We start from the raw sequence: 24,267 nt of genomic DNA, 5'->3' as shown, positions 1-24,267 counted from the left end.
TGTTCCAGGTGCACATGTTCTTGCTGAATTTGTGGGACATCATGGGCAAGATCCTGCCGATCATTTACAGCATCATTCCCTGAATTTTCAGAGACATTTTCAGCAGGTATTTGCTGCTCTCTAACGTGCATTCTTTGCTATCCTATTGGTACATCCTCCCGGAAAACAACCCTTCAGACCTCCTTCGTTCTTTTGGGTTGTTTATGCATGCAATCTTCCAAGAAGATGACACCATTGTTACGTACTAATTTTCTTTTCTCGGGATCCCATAATCTATACCCCATTTCACCTTCATCACCATATCCTAGGAAAATACATTTACAGGGCTTTGGCTCGAGTTTGCTTTTCAACAGGTATTTGCTGCTCTCTAACGTGCATTCTTTGCTATCCTATTGGTACATCCTCCCGGAAAACAACCCTTCAAACCTCCTTTGTTCTTTCGGGTTGTTTATGCATGCAATCTTCCAAGAAGATGACACCATTGTTACGTACTAATTTTCTTTTCTCGGGATCCCATAATCTATACCCCATTTCACCTTCATCACCATATCCTAGGAAAATACATTTACAGGACTTTGGCTCGAGTTTGCTGCGTTCTTCCTTGCATATGTGCACAAATGCCTCGCAACCAAACACTTTCAAGTGTGCATACAAAGGTGACTTGCCCAGCCACACTTCTTGGGGAACAGACCCTGGCGGCCCCAAGTACGCATGAAGTGACCACGGAGCTCCTAACAAGCCATGGACTTGCCCTGCACCTGATCCCATCGACTGCAGAGGGAGTGGATGATGGAGGTCCAGAGCTTTGCTAAGGTCGTATGTGCTGAAAGTCTCTCTCCCCCGAGAGACTCCTGGCACTGCGCCTTCCATATATGCCATCCAGTAAAACTCCCTATGATCTCCCATACCTCCGAGCAGTCTGCTGTGGGCTCCAATACCTGGCGGATGGGTAGAGCCTCCAAACCGACCACTGCACACGACCCTGCCTCGATCATGAATATCGTGTCCTGCATCCCGGCCTCATACAAAAGGTGATGGCCCTGGCTGATTGCCTGCCACAATAGAAAGCTCCCCATGAGATACACCCAAGGTTGGGTGCTATACGTCAAAGGATACGGCATGCTCCTCTCCACACGAGCTGTGCCTCCTCACATGACCCAAGGCAGTGCTTTGGGGTTTCCAGAGGCTGCTGTGTCCAGCACTTACAATCTCCCTCCTTCTGCATCTGGGCAAGCCAACTTCCCACCACCAAGACTCCATGTGCCACCAGCCATAAAAAGTACGACACCCTCGGCCTCCAGCTATCCCATAGGCGGCACCAGAAGGTCCGTCGGAAGGGCTCCGTGATGCTATGCTCCGCCCAGTGCCTGCTGCATGACAGCGCCCAGTCCATATCCTCCTGCATCAGTACATGTCTGCCAATCCTGGCAATGTACTCTAGGAACCTGGGTGGCTTTTTGGCGATCGCAGAGGCCGGCCATAGCCACTCTCCTGGATCCCACTCCAGCTCATCAAGTGGTCTGCCCTCCCACATCCAAAGGCGCCACTCCCTAAGCTCCTTCTAGAAAACATAGGGGTCCAGTCGCCATGTCTTCCCCTGAAGACCCACCACCCGAATCCTCCTCCACAAAAGGGTGGCAATCCCCTCATCCTGCTGCCCTCTGTCAAGGGCTAGATGTCCCCCCTCCTAAACGGCGAAGAAAATCCCCTGCGAGGCGCCACCCACTCTACCTGCCATCTGAAGGAGGATGTCTACTGGTGAAAACCTAGCTGCCCATACCTCCCCGGGCTCTATCGGCTCTCGTATCAAGGGAGCAAGCCACTCCGTAGGTATTGCTGCGTCTATCTCTCTTCTCCTCAACTCCACTCCTCTCTGGCAGCCTAATACTTGCTGCAACACCTCCTCATCTGCCATCCTGTACACCTCCCGCCATGTCTTGATGGTACGAGCCGAGCCGGCCTCCCACCCAGCCCACTGGATGTGGGGGCGCTCACCTATCTGTGCCCCTTCCCAATCTTTGACCTGGAGGTTCCAAATCACCGGTTGACGATCTATTTCCTTCTGGGAGGGGATCTGGGCTGATGTGAAGATCCATCTTAGGGACAGCCTCCACTCACCGCCAAGCCTCGGTTTACAATCCTGAAGGCCCTCCTAAAATAAGATCTTCCAGGTCTGCCTATCACAACTCTATAGAAACAGAATTTGTATCCTTTTTTATTAATTTGTCTATATAATGATTTATTAAATTTATTTCCTTTGCACTAATTAGATATAAAGAAAAGTGCATTGGAGCTGGCCACTGATGAGTGGTCACAGGTTATGGTGGACCCACGCAGTGGGTTAGAGAAAAGATAGTTCACACTTCCACCTATATGGCCCGATTGGGCGCCTGTGACTAGAACTCACGCATATCAGGGTTAGACTCGCACACAGAAAGGATTGATGCCTTGAAGTGTGGGCTAGATCCACCAGAACAAACAGTTACAATCAACAAGATGGCATGATCATGAAATGCTTATATAATGTGCATGTGTGGGCTGAAAGCTTGAAATGCACATTTCTTTGCATAGGAAAGTCACATGAAGATTCGGATACCATTTTTGCAATGTACACGGAAAAAGCTTTCATATGACACCCATATTGGGGGGGGGTCCCTAAATTTTAGGAGGTCCCTAAATTTTAGGAGCCTCGAATTAGCCTAAAAATGCTAGTCCTAAAAAATAGGGATGTCATTCTAAAAATAGTAAGTTCTGTACTCTAACTGTGCTTACTAAATTTGGTTGTTTCTATTCTTGACAGTATTCAACCCAAAAAGAAAGGCCATAGAGAAGAGACAAGTGTCAAGACACTTGTCACACAAGTTTCCAAGTGTCCCACCACTTGTCACATCTCATGACATGTGGCTGGACACTTGTCTTGTGCTACTCCACTTTCCCCTTTTGTACTAGCTCTTCCCTCTCCTATAAATAAGAGCTCGTTTTTCTTCATTCAGCATCATTTTTCTTTGCTGTAAACTCATGTACAGCACCCACAGATAGCCAGAAACTGGCCCCATTCATCCCCATCATCATCCCCCACTTTTCCATTATCAAATTCCTCCATATTCCCTCTTCTATCACTGCTGTTTTACAAGACAGCAAGCCTGTAAATTCATTACAGCACCTCCTTTTCAAGCTCTTTCTTCCATTTTAGCAACAAGAAGCAAGCCCTATCCTTGTACTACTGTTCAACGATGGAGAAGGCTGATTTCCCCTTTTCCTTCTCTCATACTGTAAAGAAATCAGTTCTTATCATTGCATAATAGATAATGCATGTGTGTTTGTACATCTTTGCATGATCTTGTGAGAGTGAGAATTACTTCTTCTCACTCTCAGGTTGATTGTAACTGAGCTCTTCCCTAAGGGACTTGGGTGGAGCAGAAATACATTCCTTCGGGGGGGGGTTGCCCATCTTCAACCCTCAATCTTGTCTCCATTACTTTTACATTTTCATGGCTGTAATTTTGTGAGTAATTTTCATTTTCAGCTTTAAGCGTTCATTCTCTTTTATATTAAATCTCGAAAACAAGCGAATATCATAATTGTTAAGCATACTACGTTGTTCGGGGCATTTACGCTGCCCGCCTAGTGTGAGACCGCGGACAACTAGTTTGCCCAAGAGGGCCATACTCTGATACTCTGGGCCTATGATCCCAAGCCCTCCCTCTGACCTATGTCGTATGATGGTCGCCCACGCCACCTTGGCCCTGGAATCCCTGGAGCCATCAAACCCAGACCAAAGGAAATTCCACACTAGGCGGCGAAGCTGCACTACGCACGATGAGGAGAAGCACCAACACGAGGCGATATACCAGGCCGTCGCTAGGAGGACCTGGTTAACCACCAGGGCTCGACCGGCTAGTGAGAGACGAACCGTGCTCCAATAGGTCAGTTTCCTCCGAATAGAATCAAGGACAGGAAGAAACTGCAGGGCAGGAGTGATGTCAAGACCCACCTAGAACCCTAGGTATCGGACGGTCTATCCTCTGCTCACCCATCTAAATCCCAGATGGACGCCCCACTCCGTGCTCGAGTCCGGGTCTGTGAGGAAACCAACTGACTTTCGCCAGTTGATTTTCGCTCCCGCTGCAAAGCAGAACACGTCAAGAGCCAGCCTCACTCTCTCCAGCATCAACTCATCGTCCTCTATGTAGAGGCATGTATCATCTGCGTATTCTGAGTCTAACAACTCAGTCTCCTCTCTCACTAGAAGTCGGAGGCCGCGTAATTCGCTCACACAAGACCTGAGAAAGTGAGACATCGCCTCTGCGAAGAGTAAGAATAGGTATGGGGCTAGGGGGCAGCCCTGTCGAATCGATCTCTCTAGCCGAAACTCCTCCCCTCGCCTTCCGCCTATGAGAACCCTACTGGTGGCCGATCTCTACAGGCCGGAGACCCCACAAATCCAAACCTGGGGGAATCCCAACCTCACCATGGTGCCCTCTAGTAAATCCCAGTCCACCTTGTCATAAGCTTTCTCGAAATCCAAGAGTAGTATTGCCAATCTCTACCCACTGTGCTGAGCCCACTCTGTCGCCTCAAAGAAGGTAAATACATTGTCTAGGATGCTCCTATCCTGGACAAAGCCCGTCTATGTGTCATGAATGATATCTGGAAGCACAGGGCGTAGTCGCCTACCAATCATCTTTGCCAGTGTCTTATAGGCCACTGACAATAAGGTGATCGGTCTCCACTGGGAGAGCTCCAACCGGTCTCCCCCTTTGGGGAGAAGACTGATAAGGCCTGCCGAGAGACTCCCTAGCATCTGTCCAGAGGTGAAGATCTCCTAGAAAGCTCTCAGTAGGGGATCCTTCACCACTTCCCAGTAGATAGTGAAGAAGGCCTTAGAGAGGCCATCCTTCCTCGGGCATTTCTGCCCATCCTGTGTATGAAAAGCCTCCTCTAATTCCTTCTCTCTGAAGGGGGCTAGGAGGGAGCATCCCATCTCCTCTGTGACGAGGGACGGGATGTGATCCCATACCTACTGTCTACATCTCTGTCCTATAGCTAAAGTTGTCTCCTGCTGGAAAATGCGCATGCAATAGTCGGTGGCAATCTCCATCACCTCATCTAGGCTAGAACGGGTCCTCCCATATTGATCCCGAAGGCTGTGTATCTACTCTCCCGCGGTGCGGGGCTGGTGCACCTGGAAGAACTCCCTGCACATCATGTCCCCCTTTTGCGCCCAAAAGGCTGCTAAGGTGCGGAAAGAGAACTCCGAGCGCCTGTCCTCTAGGCCAGCAATGGCTGCTCGCGCGCGCACCTCCTGTGCGTGGAGGGTGGGATCCCCTGGTGCCTCCTGCAATAATCTCTGCGTGGCTGCAAGGTCCCGCCGAAGTGTTTTCTCCTCCTCCCAACACTGTTGCCTGGCTTGTACGGCTGCCTCTTGGCAGATTCTGCTTGACTCGGCTAAGACCTCTGCAACCTCCTCTGCTATCCGGTCCCTCCTGTCCCACTCTCTGGTCCAAATCTGCTCTATCTGTCTCGTCATCTCCTCCCTCCTATAGATCAAGTCAGGGATCCGACAGGATCATGTGTCTAGGGCGGATGCTGGGGGGTCAAGCGTCAGGAGAACCGAGCAATGATCGGATAACGTGGTGCCTGCCAACTGCTCAATCTGGCCTCCATGAGAGCCTCCCCACTCTCCCACATAAAACCTGTCCAACCGCTCCAGCAGGACTCCACCTAGCCGCCTGTATCCCCAGGAGAAGTCCAACGACCTCTCCCTCCTGTGGAAGGTAGGGTCTTTCCAGGCATCACGTGCTCCGACTGCAGGCAAAAAGACCTCCCATGCCTCCTCTCCTCCCCAGCCATGCCCTGGTAGCCTCTGCCTCTGCCCTGTTGGTCCTCCAAGGCCTCCAGGTTGTTGAAATCTCCTCCAACAATCCAAGAGTCCACCTCTAGGAGTCCAGCTGCGATCTCCACCCAAAACCTGCTGCGTGCCCTAACCTCCGTAGGGGCATAGACATTGAGGACTCCAATACACGAGTCCCCAATATCCCATCTGATCCTTAGAACCCTTCCTGCCACTATCGTCCCGTGGTCCGTTGTCTCGTACACAGGTGGTGAGACTCGGGCCAATAGAGGTGCATATGCCTCCACTCCTGCCATGGGCACCTATGGCGTGCTCCCAGTAAGTGTGCGAGCTGCCCGGAAGTACCTTCCCAACCCGCTGGGCCTGGGTGAGAGTGAGCTTGTGCTCCTGCATAAGCAAGATGTCGATCCGTCCAGCAAGGGCAGGCTGCAACTCCTGCCGAACAATCAACTTCCTGTAACCACGTGCCCACTGTAGTGGAGACTATTCACATTCCAGGATGCTAGATGTAAGCTCATGGGGAAACCTGTGACTAACCGAACAGGCATCTGTTTGGTGTGGATGCTGCTGATGAGGAGGAGAGACTGTGAGGCATGCAAGTGCACTTTGCCGCCGGTCTGGATGGTGAACTCCAATCCCCCATGGTGGCCCTCAGCCGGACCATAGGGATGATAGATGCTCCAGGTGATACTATCAAAGCATCTATCAGCCATGCTGAGAATCGTGACTCTGTACACTGGTAGAAACGGGCCGCCTGTGCCGGGGGCCACTCGATCACGTCCCTCAGAGCTCTCCACTGTGGAGGGGCTCGAAAGATAATGCTCAAGTGTGGGACCTTAGCACCAGCCCACCAGTTAATGTCCATCATGCAACCTGGCCACTGTTGTGCAAATAGTGCTAATCCTTCATCTCCCATCCACTAGGAGATGTGATCCGCCACCTGACTCTCAACTCCTCCTCAATCTGTGTAGTCGTCCACTCCCCTGAGTAAGAGGACTGTAAAAAAAAAGGTGTAGTTTGGTCCATCCGGTGGTGCTAGTAGATGGACCTTGCCCCTCCTTGACTTACGAACCACGAAGATCCCCACCTCTAGAGGTAGTGGGAACTCTCCGCGCTCCGCAACTCGCAGGTAGGACATGGGCCACTGCGGAAGAACTCTTGTGGCAACAACTGTGCCTGTCTCGGGAAGGTATGGCAGGTGGTAGGGAAGGATGAGCTGGTGGCTGTGTGGCATAGTTGCCAGGAGTTTCCGAAACGGCGAAACAGAAACGGGCGGGAAACGGTAGAAACATAGTTTCGGTCCCGACAAGAAACAAGAAACAGTGAAAACAATTTAATGGGAAAAACATGTAAAATATAACAAACTAAATAGTTTCATTAACCATTGTATACAATTGACCATCCAAATCCAAAGCAAAGATGAATATCATTTGATTTCTCCCACGGGCCACTCGGCCCTCTAGAGTCTTCATAAGTTCATAGACTCTTAACTATAGTCCACAACAATCAATTATTAGAGAACACTAATCAAATTAAAGTTCAAGAGAGATTACACAGTACACATGCACTTGCCACCATCCATGTGTGTCTATATCATTTCAAAAAGAAGAGTACAAGATACTGTGAACATGTGCAATCATGCATGGATAGTGGATCATCAAAGCAAAATACCAAAAAGATAAAGAGTTAAGGCTCAAGCCTCGATACAATCATAAATAACTGAAATGTCTGAAACGTGTTTGGAATCTAGACTCTAGAGTGACTACTCATCATCATGATCCTCGGCCTCTGCATCACTAGCAGATGCACTAGAAGAAGTAGAATCTAACTCAGAATGAGAGCTAGTAGAAGAGGGTGAGGCTGCAACTGCTGAAGTGCTAGCGCCATTTCGTCTAGCGCCATTTCGTCGCGAAGTGGCCCTCCATGAAGCTCGTGTGCGATGGGCAGGAGCTGACATCTCCTCATACGACATGGTGTAGATGTCCAACTCCTCACTAGGAATATTTGATATGTCTTTCACCTTCGCTATGTCTACCTTGTCGACATTCACCTGGCGAGGTTCAGGAGAGGTAGAGGTGTGCTCAAGAAGGCAAAGGTTGCAATGACAAAAGACCAGCCTCTCCAACTGAGCTGTGCTCAAACGATTCCTCTTCTTTGTATGGAAGAGGGCCCAAGTGCTCCAATTTTTTTCACATGGGCCTGAGCTGCAATCTTGTGAAAGAACTCGAATAGCAAGGCGTTTCTATCACGATCCACAAGAAAAGAAATTTCAGATTGCACAACATTTCTAATGCGCAATGTATGAACACTAAGTACTTAAAAGCTAGAGCCTCAGCCTAGAACTTACTAGGGTAGGTGCAGATGCCCCATACTTCTCCCACCAAGACATAGGCTGCAACTGTGTCTCTTGAAGCTAGGCTGTCGAGCGACCAAAGGAGAGGCTATGGTTACGAAATAGGAGAAGCTCATCCTCAAGCCTCGTGACCATGTGCAAATCTCCGTCTGCCCACTTCTCAAAGTACTCCTGAATACCGTTCTCTAGCTCATCATCAGTAGACTGATCCTCACTACCCCATAGGGGGATGCAATACATGTGCAACTGCATGGATTGGTCTATGAAACCAATTCCATCATGTTTGCCATACACATCGAAGCTCCTCGATCTTGGATTTAAGATGGGCAATTGAAGCTATGGTGGATAAACATATATTTGCAAACCATAAATGATAATACATATTTGCATAAACCATAAAAATCACTTACTTTCTACGAGGAAGACAGGTATTGTTGTCCAAGGCCTCTCCAATCTTATCCATGTACTCATAGAGTAGCCCCATGGTGCTCCCCTCCATATCAGTAATGCGCAATACAGAATAGATGGGCTGGATTGATTTCACTAAGGCTTCAACCTCCTCCCACCATCCTTGATCCATTACCATCCGTGAGAAAGATATGTGTTTTGCATCTTGGCTATCCTCCAAAGCACACCACTCTCGGGACACCACTGTGTGTATCAAGTCCTTGCGCACTCGCACAAGCCTCTCCACAACAATAAACATATATGCAAACCTTGTGCTTGAGGGCTTGAGTAGCTCTAACTCACTGTGTGAATGGTAGATACTTTGCACCTTAGGCAGCTTTGTGACAAAATGCACCATGGACTTGGCTGTTGAAAAAATCTTGTCAACCCAATCTAACTTCTCCAAGTCCTCCATAAGCAAGTCCAAAGAATGAGAAGCACATGGGGTCCACCTTATCTTCGGAAACTCAGCCTCAAGCATGCAACCCATGGAAACACAATTGGACCCATTGTCTGTGACTACTTGAACCACATTATCTGCCCCTATCTCCATGATTGCCTTGTGTATATGCTACCAAATATATGAGCCAGTGACCACTGTGCCAGCCGCCGAAGCATCAATGGCCCTCAAGAATATTGTCCCCTTGCAAGAGGAGACTAGAATGTTATAGACACTTCGTCTACGTACATCAGACCACCCATCACACAAGATCGTGCAATCATACTTCACCCAAGTGGCCTTCAATGGCTGCAACTGAACCTCTATGCGGGCTTTCTCATTTTTAAGCTCTCTTGTCCGAATACCCTCATACAATGGCACTTCCCACTCACATCCAATGCGGCTGACAGTCCTCATGGCTGATTTCCATCTCAGCGTGCGCAAGACATGGAAAGGAATGGCACACTAAATGAATAATCGAGTGAGCTCTCTAGTGGCCTCTGCAATGGCTTGCTTTTGAATACCCGCTTTGATACTAGCACCCTACAATGAACCTTTTGTTGCCCGAGGTGTCCCCCGTGCTCCACCAGTAGAACCCCCTGTATGTGCACCACTCGTTGTGTCAGACTCTAAAGCTCCTCTACTCCTCTTTATAGGACCTCCTGTTGCTGAAATTTCATCATCTCCATGGTTTCCCTCTCCTGTACTAGATGCACCTGTAAGAGCCAAGCAGCTGAGCCTCCAATGCTCCATGGAAGCCTTAACATCAGCAGGCACATGTTCACATGGGCCAATGTCTTTATTGGGCACATGGGCAAGATGATCTTTGATCCTTGTGGCTGCCCCTCCTCTTTGAATGCCGCAATAATTGCATTGCCGCCGCTTGGAGCCACCACCACCTCCGTAAGCTTGAAGCACTGTGACATGACTCCATGCTTGATCCTTTGGCATGTTAATTATTCCCGAATCCCACCTAAATCCTGAGTTTGCTGCATCGCGCGTGCGTGTGAGAGAGAGAGAGAGAGCAACTTGCAAGTGCCAAGGCCCAGACTCCAATGCCCACGATTGTGTGTGCACTGTGTGTGTGTGAGAGAGTCTAGAGAGAGAGAGAGGCTAGAGCTCGGGAGGGACTCATGAGAGAGAGAGAGAGAGAGAGAGCAGGCCAAAACGCAAGTGTGTGCAGAGCCCATGGCTGCCGGCAGCATTCGAGAAATGAGCATGCGCAGGCTGCAGCAATTTTCAAATCGAGGCTCTCGTTTTTTCACATGGGGGTTCCCGGCTGAAAAATGTAGGGCAAAATTGCCTAAAAATGCCTGAAAAGAATGCGTTGAAAAGTTTTAAAAAAAAAGCGGGCGGGTCAAAAACGGCAAGAAACGGTACGCCGTTTCTGAGGGCCAGAAACAGCGTTTCGTGCAACTATGCTGTATGGGAGGGGGAAGACTGCTGGTGCGCGGAGGAGGTAGGTGTGTGTGGCTCATCACCTCCTGTGGGAGGGGGGGTGGGTCGGGGGGGCTCACCTGACCTGGGTGCGGATCAGGGGGGGTGCTCGGTAGGGGGGATGATGGGGGGGAAGAGGATCGAGGGATGGTGGGATGGATGGAGATGCATGGCGGGTGTGGGGGGTGGGGGTGGTGGCCTTGGCAGGGGGGGCTGTGGGCCAAGGTCAGTTGGGGGGGGGGGGGGGGTTTTTGAGGGGACTGTGGGAACTCAGACGAGGCAGTCTGTGGGGCGGGTGGAGAATGTGGGGGGTTGCAGTCCTGTCGGGTGGGACGGACAGGGGAGGGACTGTGGAGTGCTCTGTCGAGAGGGGGTCACTCACCCGCCAACACCCTGCTGACGAGGGTGGGACTGAGGAGCTCCCTGCGCCCCCCCTTGCCGTCTCCCTCTCTGTCGTCTCTGGACCCGTGTGACGCCATCAGCGTCCACTTGCGGACCTGTGAGCAGAGCCGCCTTGGCTCCGAAACGCGTACCCAAAGTTGTGGCAGTGCAGGCACTGCCCTAGTTACCTAGTCACAATGACCTACTGCCTAAAGGAGTGCCCGCTTGCCTCAATCTCTAGGAACTGACCTCTTTCACTGCCACCCGTACCTTTGGGACTCCTGCTGCTGTCACAGCATCCGCAAAAGATGCGGGAAGGACAGTGCCGAAGAGCCGTCCAAAGTCTTCCACCAACTGGCGATACTCAATTGCTAGGCCAGGGAAAAGAAGGGTAACCGGGTGCCGAAGAAACCTGTTGTGGAGTGCAAATGCCTCCACAGTAAAGCCATTGTACCAAGGGACTATGTATATGACCCCCTTCGTGGACGCATATGGTGAACTGGCGGGTAACTCGCGAGTTGTGTCTGCCGAGCTAAGCCGGACCATGAAGATCCCTTGGCCCAATAGGACCGCCTCCACGGTCTGCGTTGTGCCGATACGCAGCGTGGAGTGAAGCCAGTCCCGAAGCTGGGCCTTGGCTAGGGAATGTCCTACTACCTGACCATAAATTGATGTTTCCATTAGCTCTAGCTCCTTAGCTCGGACGGCTAAAAGCTACTCCTCAGAGAGGACTACGCGCAAGGTGTTTGACTGGGGGACACTCGCTGAGTGCGCCGGCATCTGACCATAGGTTTCCATTGCGCGTCCCTTCTAGGGGAACCTACCTATCACGCTGCTGTGCTACTGGAGGGGGAGTTGCTGCAGGGGGAGGGAGCAACTGGGAGGGGTCAATGACGAAGAGGGGGGGGGGGGGGGATTTTCTGTTTTCGATGGTGGTGGTGTGACAGTCTGACAAAGGGCCAGGCCTCCAGGCGGGGCAGCATGCGGGGGCGGGGGGGGGTGGAGGGAGGAAAAGACAAACGAGGGCGGGGGCGGCGGCCAAGGGAGAAGAAAACGGGACTGGGACAGGAGGGACAGGTGCAGGCCGGGGGAGGGGGGGGGGGGGGGGGGTGGGGGGGGTCTTGACGGGATTGAGCTCTCAATCGTATCACGAATGGTCTGATTCATACGCTCTGCAATACCATTTTGGGACAGACTATGAGGAGCAATAAGCTTCCTTTTAATCCCTTTGCTGTCACAAAAGTCTTGAAAGACTTTGGATACATATTCCCCACCATTGTCAAAGCGAAGCATTTTAACGTCTTGTTGGTCTAATTTTCTGCAAGGGCCAGGAATTGTTTAAATTTATCCAAAGCCTCGTCTTTACGACAGATTGGATAAACCCAATCTTTGCGTGCTGCATCATCAACAAATTTTACATAAATTTTCTTGAAAAATCTCCAATATTTCTGCAAACAATTGAAATATTTTTCAAACTGGAAATCTTAGAAAAAAGTTTGCAGAAAATTCGAAAATTGAAAATTCTTTTCAAATATATTAAAAAACTAGCCAAAACTCACTAAATTTTGATTAAAAATATCGACATAATTTCAAAAAAAATCAAAAAATTCTACAAACTTTCTTGTCCCTTTTGTCAATCATTTCTCAATTGAAAATGCTTTCCTAATTGGTCGAAGTATTATTTGAAGACAAAACCCTAATTTTTTAAGCCCAAATTCATGCAAAATTCATTTTTAATTTCAACAATGAGCTGAAAAATGTGAATTAAATATGATTACCTTATTGACACTAGATGATCATGTTTGATTGCTGAAATCTCATTTTTACATTATGTTTACAAAAAAACCAAAACAAGGGTGAAGACTTTAGAGAAATAGATTTTTTGTGTGACATTTAAGCATGTTTACCATAAATGCAATGATCACACTGTTCAAAATCAGCATACCTCAAAGAGGTAAATAACCCAAACGAGAAAGAACTTTCATTCCAGATTAACTCATGTGTCCCAACCAGCTATGCCACAAAGAAATACTTGGCTGCTCAGTTATGGCGACAACATGATCACGCACACTAGATACATGCAAAGGATACAAAGTGTCACTTTTGGACCCCCTAGCAACAATGCGGAAGCCCTTATATATTTTCCATTTGCTATCCCCAAAGGTGGTGTGATAGCCTTCATGATCTAGTTGCCCTGTGCTTATCAAGCTCTTCTTGAGCTGAGGTACATGTCTTACATTATGCAAAACAAACACGGAGCCATGCTGAAATTCTAGTTTCACACTGCCAATGCTTGCAATATTTTTATGCAAAGTTATCCCCCAAGTGGACAACACCACGTACAACACCATTGTAGTCAGAGAACCACTCATGATGTGGTGTGACATGGAAGGACACACCTGAATCAAGTATCCAAGTGTAAATATCATCCTCAGAATCTGCAATCAATGCATGTACATCCAAAGAAGAAGCTAAAAGTACATCACCACCACTGTCATTATCATGAGTGACTACATTAACCTCTTCTATTTTCACATTGCTCTTTTTGATAGGTTGGTTGTCCTTGTTTTCAGCCTTGTTAGCTTCATTGTTTTTGTTTTTGCCCTTCTCTTTCTTCAGCTAAAAGCAATCCCTTTTGTAGTGCCCCTTTTTGCCACAATGAAGGCACTCCACATTCATTCCACGAGATTTGTTGCATGCTCTATTTTCAGAACTGCTCTTATGCTGAAATCTGCCTCTAGTGTGTAATGCATTTGAAGACTTGTTTGCTGAGTTATTCTGCCTATTGAGTTCTTCCATCAGCAAAGAACTCTCCACATCAGAGTATAATAGTTGAGCATTTGAATTACTCGAAGCTGTCCTAAAAGTATCCCAACTTTCAGGTAGAGTGTATAGCAAGAAGGTAGCTTTGAACTCTTCATCAATATGAAAATCAAAGCAATTAGCTGACTGAAATTTGAGTTAAACTCATTCAAATGTACAGACATGGCTGTATCCTCTTTCATGCGAAAGTCCATCAATTTTTTCAGCCAATAAACCTTGCTGGCTGCACTTTTCTGAGCATACGATTCTTCGAGCCTTTGCCGCATTGCATATGCTGAATTCAGCTTCTCAATGTTGAAGAGCAAGTTGTTTGACAAAGAGAGCTCAATGGTAGAGTGATCAAGCTCGTCCAAGTCATCCCACTCATCTTGTTCCATGTCTGCTGGTTTGATTCCCTTTGTTTTGATGGGCTTTACATGTTTCTTCTGCACCAAGACATTGTAGCATTGTTTCTGCCAAATTGCAAAATTATGGGCACCCTCAAGCTTCTTAATGTGCAAAAGATTACTGTTGTCACTGTTTCCAGCCATAATTTGCAATCCCAAATTGACTAACCAATAACCAAAGGCAAGCCCAAGTATGACTAACCAGCAATGAAAATCCCAAGATTGCAGAAATTTTCAGATCTGCAAATGAATTTTCATAATTGAAAAAGGTCGTTTGCTGCACTCCTCAAGCAATTTCTGACACAATTAGAGACCAACGCAATAGTTACATGTGAAATCCCCAAAATTTCACTGCAATTTCTGCTCCAAAGGCATTCCCAAGCACAAATTTGACAATTTGGGTCAAAAGCCCCAAATTTTTAGAGGATAATCTGTTCAAATTGCATCAATTCAAGTACCCAAGTGCATATACCAAGCAATTCTTGCACAAATTGATGAAATTCTGCAAAAGCCCCAAATTTTTCGAGTCCGACGTGCACAAATTTCACTGAAATTGAAGAAATTTCACTAAAATGTGAAAATTCCCAAAATTTCACGGGCAATTGTGCACTAATTTCACAATTTCTGAGGCAAATTGTCCACTTCTGCATTGAAATCCCCAAATTTCTGGGTCAAAATTTCACATTGCGCCTATGCATGCGAATGCCCGACAAAGGAATGGCAAAAAATTAAGGAAATATTTTGAAGAGAAGAAAAAAAAAACGAGACGAGCCTGTCCTGGCGTTGACCAGGGCCCGTTGGTTCTGACGCCTGGTTATACGCAATACATCCGCTACCTGCCGACTGTCGGGTCTGACCCTGTGGCGCCTGCGACTTACCGCCTGCAACCTGTCATGTCCCACCTACCTGTCGGGTCTAACCCTGTGGCACCTGCGACTTACCGCCTGCAACCTGTCATGTCCCACCTACCTATCAAGCCTGCCTGCGACTTGTCTGTCGCACCTGCCTATCGAGCCCCCGCCTGCGACTTGTCTATCACACGCCCTGACTAGCCTGCAACCTGTCTGTTGCACGCCCTGACTATCACTCATCACCTCCGTGTCACCTCATGAGCCGAGCTGAGCTGAGAGTGAAGGTGCAAAGAGTTGAGAGCAGTAGTGAGAGAAAGAGTAAGCACAACACAATGGATATACGGTACAATCACACATATACCACATTTTAGGTTTTGAATATATATAAAGTACAAAGTGTAAGGGTGCGTTCACACCCGAACACGGTAAAAGGCATGGTGAGCCTTTATTCCCAACACACTCAAACTCTCTCAAACGGCCACCAAATTTGTGTTTTTCATTGATTAAGCATGTTTTGGGGCTGTCTAAAAATGTTAATCAGCTATAAAGCGTGTTTTAGCTTAATAACCCTTCTCAGACCCAAAACTGAGCTCAAAAGGAAAGGCTAGCAATGTTTACCCCGAGGCGTCTCACCCCAAAACAGCTAGGGTATCAGACAAAGGGTGCACATCGGCTGCCCAGTGGCCTACCAAGACTACAAAGGCAATGATTATCTTACCAAGGGAGTCCAAGTAGTCACCCCAAAGAGGATAGGACATTGGACCAAGGGTGTTGGAGCCTACCAAGCCCTACAAAGGCAGATGGAACCACATTGAATCTTTTTTTTTGTAGTGGAAAGATAATTTAAGGTGTAGCAGCTGATTAAGTTACAGTGACCCAGAAGATAGGAGTAGGAATGATACACCCAACACATTACAAAACAATACAAGTTTACCCAACTACTCCAGAATATCGATGACAAGGGAAAGGGTAATGAAGTATCATGGAAAGAAGGATGGCAGTGTAATCTACCGATGGAAACAGCTTAGGATCCATTCAATGGTGCTCTCCACAATGGAATGCATAGTATGCTACACATGAAGCAAATGCCACTTGGACAATGTCTCTTGTGGAAAAATTATTCACTTGCCTAAGCGCCCTAGTACAAAGATAATAAAATCATGCAATGCATAGGAGAAGGTACAACCGGGGGAAAGGCCAATGTCAAAGACAAGTACCAAAACATGTAGAATACCAAGAAGGGTAAGAACCCCTCTCAACCTGAATGTCGATGCCAAAGAAGGAAGAGGAGCCTGAAGATGTAAGTCTTCGTATGGTGCCAAGAACCATGTGGATGAAGATGATGAAGCATCCCTACTGGAAGAGCAAGGATAGAAGTTACCGCCATGACAGCATCAAGAGAGATACTGCACAATCCGCCGCAGGAGGGGAAGCCCCATGTTGGTAGAAGAGCAAAACTCCAAGTAGATGGAACCATGAAAGGAATCGTATGCATCTCCTACCTCCAACTTAGAAAGGACTAGTGCAAGCCTGCATGTTAGCCCTACACTGAAATACAAAACCCTCCAAAAGAGATCAAAATCTGCAAGCATAGAGGTGAGTGGCGAGATGCTCCAAAAAACAAAACTGAAATAAAATAAAAGAATGCAAAGCTAAATGCAATGCAATGAGTATGTAAGTATGTAATAATGTGTTGGATAAAATGGAAGTATTTGTTATGCAACTTGTTCAAGAAGAATGTGACTTGATCGTCTTAATGAAAAACTCTTGAAGCTTAAAATTGAGATTGATACATTGAGTGCAATCTTAAGCCACACAACGATCAATGAGATGACTCCGACGCTCAGATGCAAGGGAAAAATGCTGAAATTGAGAGTGGAACTCAAGAAGCAACCCCAGCATTAACTCAACATTGGTTGTAGCATTGCAAGCTCTCTGTTCATAGATGTAATCGAGGTGAGGTAATCAATTGGTACCAATGATGAGGTCCCAAAGTTCCTGAGATTTAAGCACTTGTTGCATGAAGTCCAACCAAGTAGTGAAATTCGATCCATTAAAACAAGTCGTACCCATGAAGGCATTTTTGGCCATTGCAACAAGAGTGGTAGTACTAGAAGATGGAGGTGTATAATGGGGGAAGGGTGAATAGGGGGAGATAGGGTGGGGGACTAGAATACACTGAGAAAGGAATCCCAGAGTAACCACTATGCATACAAGAAGTATACACAATGGCTCCAAAGATGGGCATGGGTGGACTAGGTATGGGCATGGTAACTGCATGAGGAGTCCAGGGTGGAGGGATAGAGACCCAAGGGATGTGTGACAACAATCCATGAGTAGAGGATAGATATCCTTGCATTTAAAAGGTCGTGTGGGGGGTTTGCAAGTGTCCGAGGATAGTGAGGGGGATGTCCATGACAGCCATCCTAGAGTGAAAGGATGTGGTAAAGTGGGGGTAGCTAGAAGGTATAGTGTTAAGGGGTGGCATTCCCCCTAACCATGCACCAAGAGGTGGAGTGAATGGAGGGTAGATAGACGGTGGGATGGAGAAAGAGAAAGTGTTAGGAGTGGAGATGAAAGATCCAACCTCTACTGTGCTTTGACTAGAAGTGGAATGTAATCCAAGATTTTGGAACAAAAATGTGAGTAGATCAGAATGTGGAGAAGATAGTGGTGGGATGGGGGGATTTGAAAAGTGTGGTTTACTTGCTAAATGAAACAGATAATAGAGATATACTTGATGAAGAGTATTTGCTTTGAGAGCCTCCTCTATTAAAGTTAACATATTGAAAATCATCCAAATCCTACACAACAAAAGAAGAAACAGAATTATAGAAGCCTGACATAAGGCCTAGCTCTGATGAAGGAGATGGATCGCCAAATGCACCAAATGTAATGGTTCCTCCAAGATCAGGGAGATGGCCAATCTCATCCATCGGTCCAAACGGAGTAGTAGCACTCGTTGGAGGAGTGTAAACCGAAATATACGTGATGCACACATACTCGTCAAACTCTTCATCTGTAAGATGACCAAAACGTGAAGAAAGTGATGATAAAGGTGAAGGTGTGTCTACCTCCTCCTCAAGACCATAATGCCTTCTCAAAGCCTCTAATGATGGAGAAGCTTGATAGGGTGTCATAGGATCAGAAGAAAAATATGCGTGAGACATTATGAGTCAGAATCGAGTCGCGTGTGAATCTTGCACAAAGACTAGCCTCCACAATCACCACAAGATACTCTTTAGAAGAGCACTAGCTCTGATACCAAGTGAAGATATGCTAGGGTTTGCACTAAGGAAACACAACATGTACAACCGAGAATGAAACACAAAGACTCAGACAGAGACAAGCAAAACTCAAACCCAAAATGCAAAACACAAACACAAAACTCAAAAATCAAACACAAAAACAAACACAAAGAGAAGAAACTCTAAAGTGAGTGAATGTTGTGAATGAATGTAAGAGTGTACAAAATGCCCAAGGGCAAAGCAAAGCAATGTCGAAGAGTGACATCCACCGAAGACGGATTCCAAGTGATGTGACCACTAGTCGGAGTGATGAAATGAGAGAAACACCAAAAATTGATCACCAGAGTGTAAGGAGACTAAGGCGACTGCAAAGGATGATGCCTGATGATATGGACAAAGCAACAAAATGCAACTATAGAATGCCACATAAGAACCCCGTAGTAAAACACAGCAGTAGAACACTGCAATAGAGGAGCAGACGAGGTGGTGGCAACAGTCGCAAAGGCTGTACTGCCACTTAGTGGGAGACTAATGGCTGAGATTTGCACACAAGGGTGAGAAACCTACACGAAAGAGATAAGGCTGAATGGTGGGCAGCCTATCTATTTATAGATGTTGAAGGGTGCCCCAAAAATTATGGTTTTGGGGGACCACTAAAACTCTCTCGAACCACACACCAAATTTGCATTTTTCATTGATTAAAGCGTGTTTTGGGACTGTTTAAAAATGCTAATCAGCTGTAAAGCGTGTTTTAGCTCAACAGTCCCCACTCTTGAGAAGCTTTCGCAACATTTCTTTTGGCCACAAATGAAGCAAGACTTTCAAAGGTATGTGAGAGATGCCACACATGTCAGACCTCAAAACCAAACAACCGCAAGGTAGCGAGAAAGCCACAATCATTGCCCTATACTAGATTTCCCTTGGGAAGAGATTTTGATGGATTTCATTATCATTCTAGATTTGTCTTGGGAGGAGACGTTGATGGGTTTCATTATCGGCCTTCCGAATAGCAAGTAGTTCAGATTTATGCCATCGTTATGGTGGTGGACAGGTTCAACAAGCATGTGGCATTAAAACAAACTTTCTCTAGTTGCAACAAGATCTTGCAAGGCTACCGTTCTACACAAGAAGCATGGTGCACCTATTGCGGAGCATCACAATGAAGTCCCTGCTCTTGAGAGGCTTTCATGACATTTCTTTTCGCCACGAATGAACCAAGACCTTCACCGGTGCGTGAGAGATGCTACACATGTTAGACCTCAAAACCATACAACCACAAGGTGGCGGTAAAGTATTGCCATTGCCCTATTCTAAATTTGCCTTAGGAGGAGATTTTGATGGATTTCGTTATCGGCCTTTTGAAGAGCAAATAGTTCCAAATTGATGCCATATTTATGGTGTGGACAGGTTTAGCAAGCAACGCTAATTCCATGTAAGTCTAGCACGGATGTGACACAGATTTTGAAACTTATCACCTAGGAGATCTTTCGAGAACTTGCCAAAGAGGATTGTGTCTAATTGTGATTCTAATTTCACGAGTAGTTTTGGGAGGCTTTGTTCTATGGTCTTGGTGCCAAGTTAGTATTCCCTACTACTTTTCACCCACAAATTGATGGGTAGACGGAGAATTCCAATCATACCATATACCAAGATTCATTGCCACTGTGAAGATCATCAAGCTACATGGGAGAAGTATCTACCATTGTTCAAGTATGTGAACACTGATACAACTCACACCTCTACCAAGCGGCCCCATTTGAGATAGTTTAAGGGTGGTCGGTTAGCAATACCTTCAACCATGCTTTGGAGACCTACTCACCTACAGGCTGCAAAGGCAGTAAGTCACAAGTATGTGAACAATGATACAACTCACATCTCTACCAAGCGGCCCCATTTGAGAGAGTTTATGGGTGGTCGGTTAGCAATACCTTCAACCATGCTTTGGAGACCTACTCACCTACAGGCCGCAAAGGCAGTAAGTCATGACCATATCAAGATGATTGTGGGCAGCAAGGTCACACGATGGATGATCATGAAGACAGGTAAACTTTGTTGGGTCGTCAACATTAATCATGAAGTCGGGCTGTTTTTGGTCAGCCAAATTAAAAACTATTGTCCAAATTAATGATTAAGATTTGATGGTCTCTTCCGCCTTCAAATCTCTCATCTTCCATTGAGTTGTATTAGGACTGTGAGTCCTACACACACCAACTGGTATATAATAGTGAACCCTCCCAAGAAATGATCACCTTGATATTGGCAGCACTCAGGAGTGTTAGATTCTCTGTGATATTTTGTGTATCAAGACCAAAGACTCAGTACATGTTATAATTTCATCAATCCTGAACCTCTGTCAGAGAGTCCAAAGACTTGCCCCAAGCCTACAAGGACAAACTTAAGAAACCAGGCCAAATTAATTCTCAATATACAAAAGGACCATGTGCCACCAAGTTTGGTGAGAGATATTGTATTGTTAAGCTTGAATTTCCATTTTCTCTTATACTGACGAGGTTAGAACTTAGACATTTGATGCTTGACCTTATAGAACTCATTAGCTCCTAACAATGAGAATACAAGTTTCTGTTTCTTTTTCTTGACCCTTCTTTTATACAACCTCTCACATAATCACATATGTGTGTTAACATCAATATAGCATGTTAAGATAAGCTCCTATCTGGGCAGATGGACTCAGTTGTAAGTTTTTTCACTTGCAATCTAATAGGCTTTAGGTTGGGCAATCTAATTACCTTTCCATTTCGACGAGCATCTGAGTAAGGCAGATTATGGACAACTACCACTCTCCACAAACCAATCTTATTGGAGTCTTCATCATTATTCATCTTGATCAGGAATTTTTTGGTTTCCTCGTCCACAAACATGAAGAAACAGACACTTTTTCTGGATTCTGAGCTGACATTTCTTGGTTGCTGCAGCACATCATAGTTCCCTAGCACACAAAAAAAGACAAAAATTACCCTGAAAGGTTTGATCATGCATATAAAGTAAAACTAAAAACCGTATAAAGAGAGGCTAGCATATAAGGTTGCGTCGTCACCTACCAAATATAGCCGATGCAACCACCAGACCTGCACATTTATTCATGTCAAATCGATCGACCTCATTGATACTAAAAATAGTTCCTGCTCCTGGGACAGAACTTTTCACAAATCTGTGGATGTAAACAATACATAACAAATCTTGAGCAGGAATAACACAATATAGACAAGTTTGTTACAGGGCCAAAAATATGCAGACCACTTACCCACAATGAATTTTCATATGCTCCTGTACCAGAAAGGACCTGCTGCGCTCCTCCAAAGTAGGATACCCTCCAAACTCAGAACCAGTAAGTCCACGGGTTGATTCGGTGTTGAATGATTCTACAACATAGGATAATGTCTTGACAATTGGTGAAACTGAAGCATTGACAGTAGGCATCAGTTCAATTGCTTTTTTTACAGGAAGGTAGCATACCGGGCATGCTGTAAAAACAAGGTCATGACACAAATCATATCTAATGCACTTTATGTCGTGCTAGCACAAGCCCCTGCACCACTTTATGTCCATGATCTTAAACATAAAAAGATGATGATACTGTAAAACACTTGTCAGCTTAGGACTCACGTCGAGGGCCTGTTCGCTTTTTGTCAGCCGGAGGCGGAGGAAGAGTAAAACCTCGGCATGGATGATCATCAGGTAGTGGATGATCTGAGCTCACCAAAGGCCATCTCAGCCTACTCCTAGATTCAATACTCTGAGGCCGAAGAATTAAATTCTCTCTTGACTCTGAACTTTCAGAGAGAACTCGGATGCTGAAATTGCTCCCAAGAGCATTCTTTGCTTCCATGTTTGCATTGTGCATCCGTCCTTCGCTTATCAAACCCAAATCTGCTTCTTTATCTGAAAGATGGCGATTGTTAGTATGTCACAGCAAAGGTGACTTCCCATGGATCGATGTCAATCACCATATTTCCACTAACTTTGTGCTTCTTTGTGTCCTAGTCCATAAAAAGGGAACTGCTAAGCTAATCCACTTGCTGATCTGAGATGGATAAAATCTGAGCTTGAAGGACAGAGTTAAAACCATTACTAAGGCTAATCTAGTACCTTTCAGAAATCTGAAATGGAGTGAGGCATGGCTTGCAACATTGATGAGCATGATCAGGGAGACGAGGGATATAAGGACAGCAACAGACATGCCCACCCTTCTGCCAATAACCATCCTTTGGAAGCGAAAGTAGCGGCGTTCCTTTGACTCTGACAAAGGCATGCCCAGGCCTTTCCCATGCTTGCGACCATTGGTAGCACCTGCTGAAAGTGCAGATGATATCTGTTGCCATTGTTGCTGCTGGCTTGCTGAATGACCATTCAAACAGGCAATGCTGCTGCTGCTCCCAGTTCGTGGGATGAGAGCACCAGAGTTCATTTCTTGGAAGATGCTGAGGCCAATCACATTGCAGACACTGATGCTGATAACAGCGGTTGCAATTACAGTGGTGGAAACAGTAATGCAACAATGATGACAATGATGATGATGATAGGTCTTTCAATCACATAAACACGAGCCGAGGGTGACAGACTGATCAAACATACAATGGCATCAAAGATCTGTATCACAATCAACTGTCTTAGCAGTTGAGACAAGGGCGATGATTTACGGTGGTAATGTATGACAGCATGCACAACCTGATATGAGAGACCGATATGATATCTTGCCCCAACTTCTGAGGACTAACCATGACTTCATCCCTCCTTGGAAGTACACGACAAAAATGTCTATAAATGAAAACAAACAATTCCGGCCAGGATGCTCACAAAGTTCATGCCGTCAACCGCAACTATGCTCGTCCAATGCGTGCCATGATTACCAAAGGAAACTGCATTCCAATGACAGGTGAGCTTTAGGATTTTCTTGACCAGTAAGACATCAGAAATCGAGGCAGTTCGGAAGCAGATCTGCTCGAAAGAAACCTCTTGTTTGCTACTTATCTTCTTATCACAAAGAATTCTCGGCAAGAGAACCAATTCTTTCCAAACTCTCCTCTCCTTACTTAGACACAAAAAGGACCCATTAGACACAAGAATCCATTTTTTCTCTTCTTATATACAAGTCTGCCCAGTGCAATTTACATCCAGCGATTGATGAAAGCGTTTTTCGGTCACGTCAAAGTTCGGTGAAGATCCGTATTGCTTGTGTGATGGCAAAGCAAGGCGAGCGTCCTGACGGCTGACGGGAGATCTCCGCCATTCGCAACCGAGATATGTTTCTGTGCATTCGCAGGAAAAAGAGAGAGAGACTGAGAGAGAAAGAGAGAGACCCGGAGCCGGGGGGAGCAACAGCAAGAAGGGTTAGCTATCCGGGGTCCCACCAGCCCACCACCACTCCCAACAAAGTGGTTCCCACACTGATTTCCGACTCATGTTCGATGACGGCAACGCTATTGGGACTCCTTTGGGGTCAGCTCACACGGACATTCAACTCTTATCACATACCCTCGAATCTAATATCTATATCCCATCTCTTATTGGACAATATACCCAGGCAAACACCAAACCTGCCATGTCAACTTCCAAGTACACCCATGCAGTCTTGCAAGTGCATACCTATAGATCACAAATGTTGAAGGGCCAGCCAAAGAGAGAGATGATTTCACCATGGCCTCCGTCCCCAACAAAGAAGTGGTTCTCTCTCTCTCTCTCTCTCTCTCTCTCTCTCTCTCTCTCTCTCTCTCTCTCTCTCTCTCTCTCTCTCTCTCTCTCTCTCTCTCTCTCTCTCTCTCTCTCTCTCTCTCTCTCTCTTTGTGCTATTCAATAGACTTTGTTGAATGCTATTGACCAACCAGCAACACCATCTAAACTTATTTCTATGTGGGGGGCAGTGTAATTTGGATGGGTGATTAAGAGACGAAGGTGACAATAGCATATGCATCCTTTGGGGCCTTGGCCCTTGCCATAGCTCACCAGGGATCTACCATATGTGCCAATGGCATGCTTTGCAAAGAGGTATAGGCCTCTTATGTGCTTGCACTTCGGATCCATGTTGATGTG

General features: G+C 46.4%; 1 protein-coding gene and 1 pseudogene across 2 annotated transcripts in view; both read right to left on the bottom strand.

The window, feature by feature from the left end:
- The window catches only part of LOC148035586 (putative hexosyltransferase MUCI70), a 71,909-nt gene extending 48,242 nt beyond the window's left edge, over positions 1 to 23,667 (bottom strand). The window contains exons 1-5 of one of the 2 annotated variants that reach the window (XM_087677550.1): positions 22,327 to 23,667; positions 21,844 to 22,119; positions 21,482 to 21,599; positions 21,279 to 21,388; positions 20,967 to 21,166 (exon numbers count right to left, since the gene is read on the bottom strand). In XM_087677550.1, coding sequence (XP_087533676.1) covers positions 20,967 to 21,166; positions 21,279 to 21,388; positions 21,482 to 21,599; positions 21,844 to 22,119; positions 22,327 to 22,645 — 1,023 coding nt within the window. In that variant the 5' untranslated portion in view covers positions 22,646 to 23,667. Of the gene's footprint in view, positions 1 to 20,966; positions 21,167 to 21,278; positions 21,389 to 21,481; positions 21,702 to 21,843; positions 22,120 to 22,326 lie in introns of both variants that reach the window. The other variant, XM_087677549.1, reaches the window with a different exon arrangement.
- Positions 7,608 to 9,510, bottom strand: LOC148035587 (uncharacterized; annotated as a pseudogene).
- Positions 23,668 to 24,267: the final 600 nt, after the last annotated feature.

Source organism: Lygodium microphyllum, chromosome 5, assembly GCF_053477565.2.
Source record: "Lygodium microphyllum isolate KBCC chromosome 5, Lygodium_microphyllum_v1.1.10, whole genome shotgun sequence".
In the NCBI taxonomy this organism is placed as follows: domain Eukaryota; kingdom Viridiplantae; phylum Streptophyta; class Polypodiopsida; order Schizaeales; family Lygodiaceae; genus Lygodium; species Lygodium microphyllum.
This window is presented reverse-complemented; position numbering and strand designations above follow the sequence as displayed.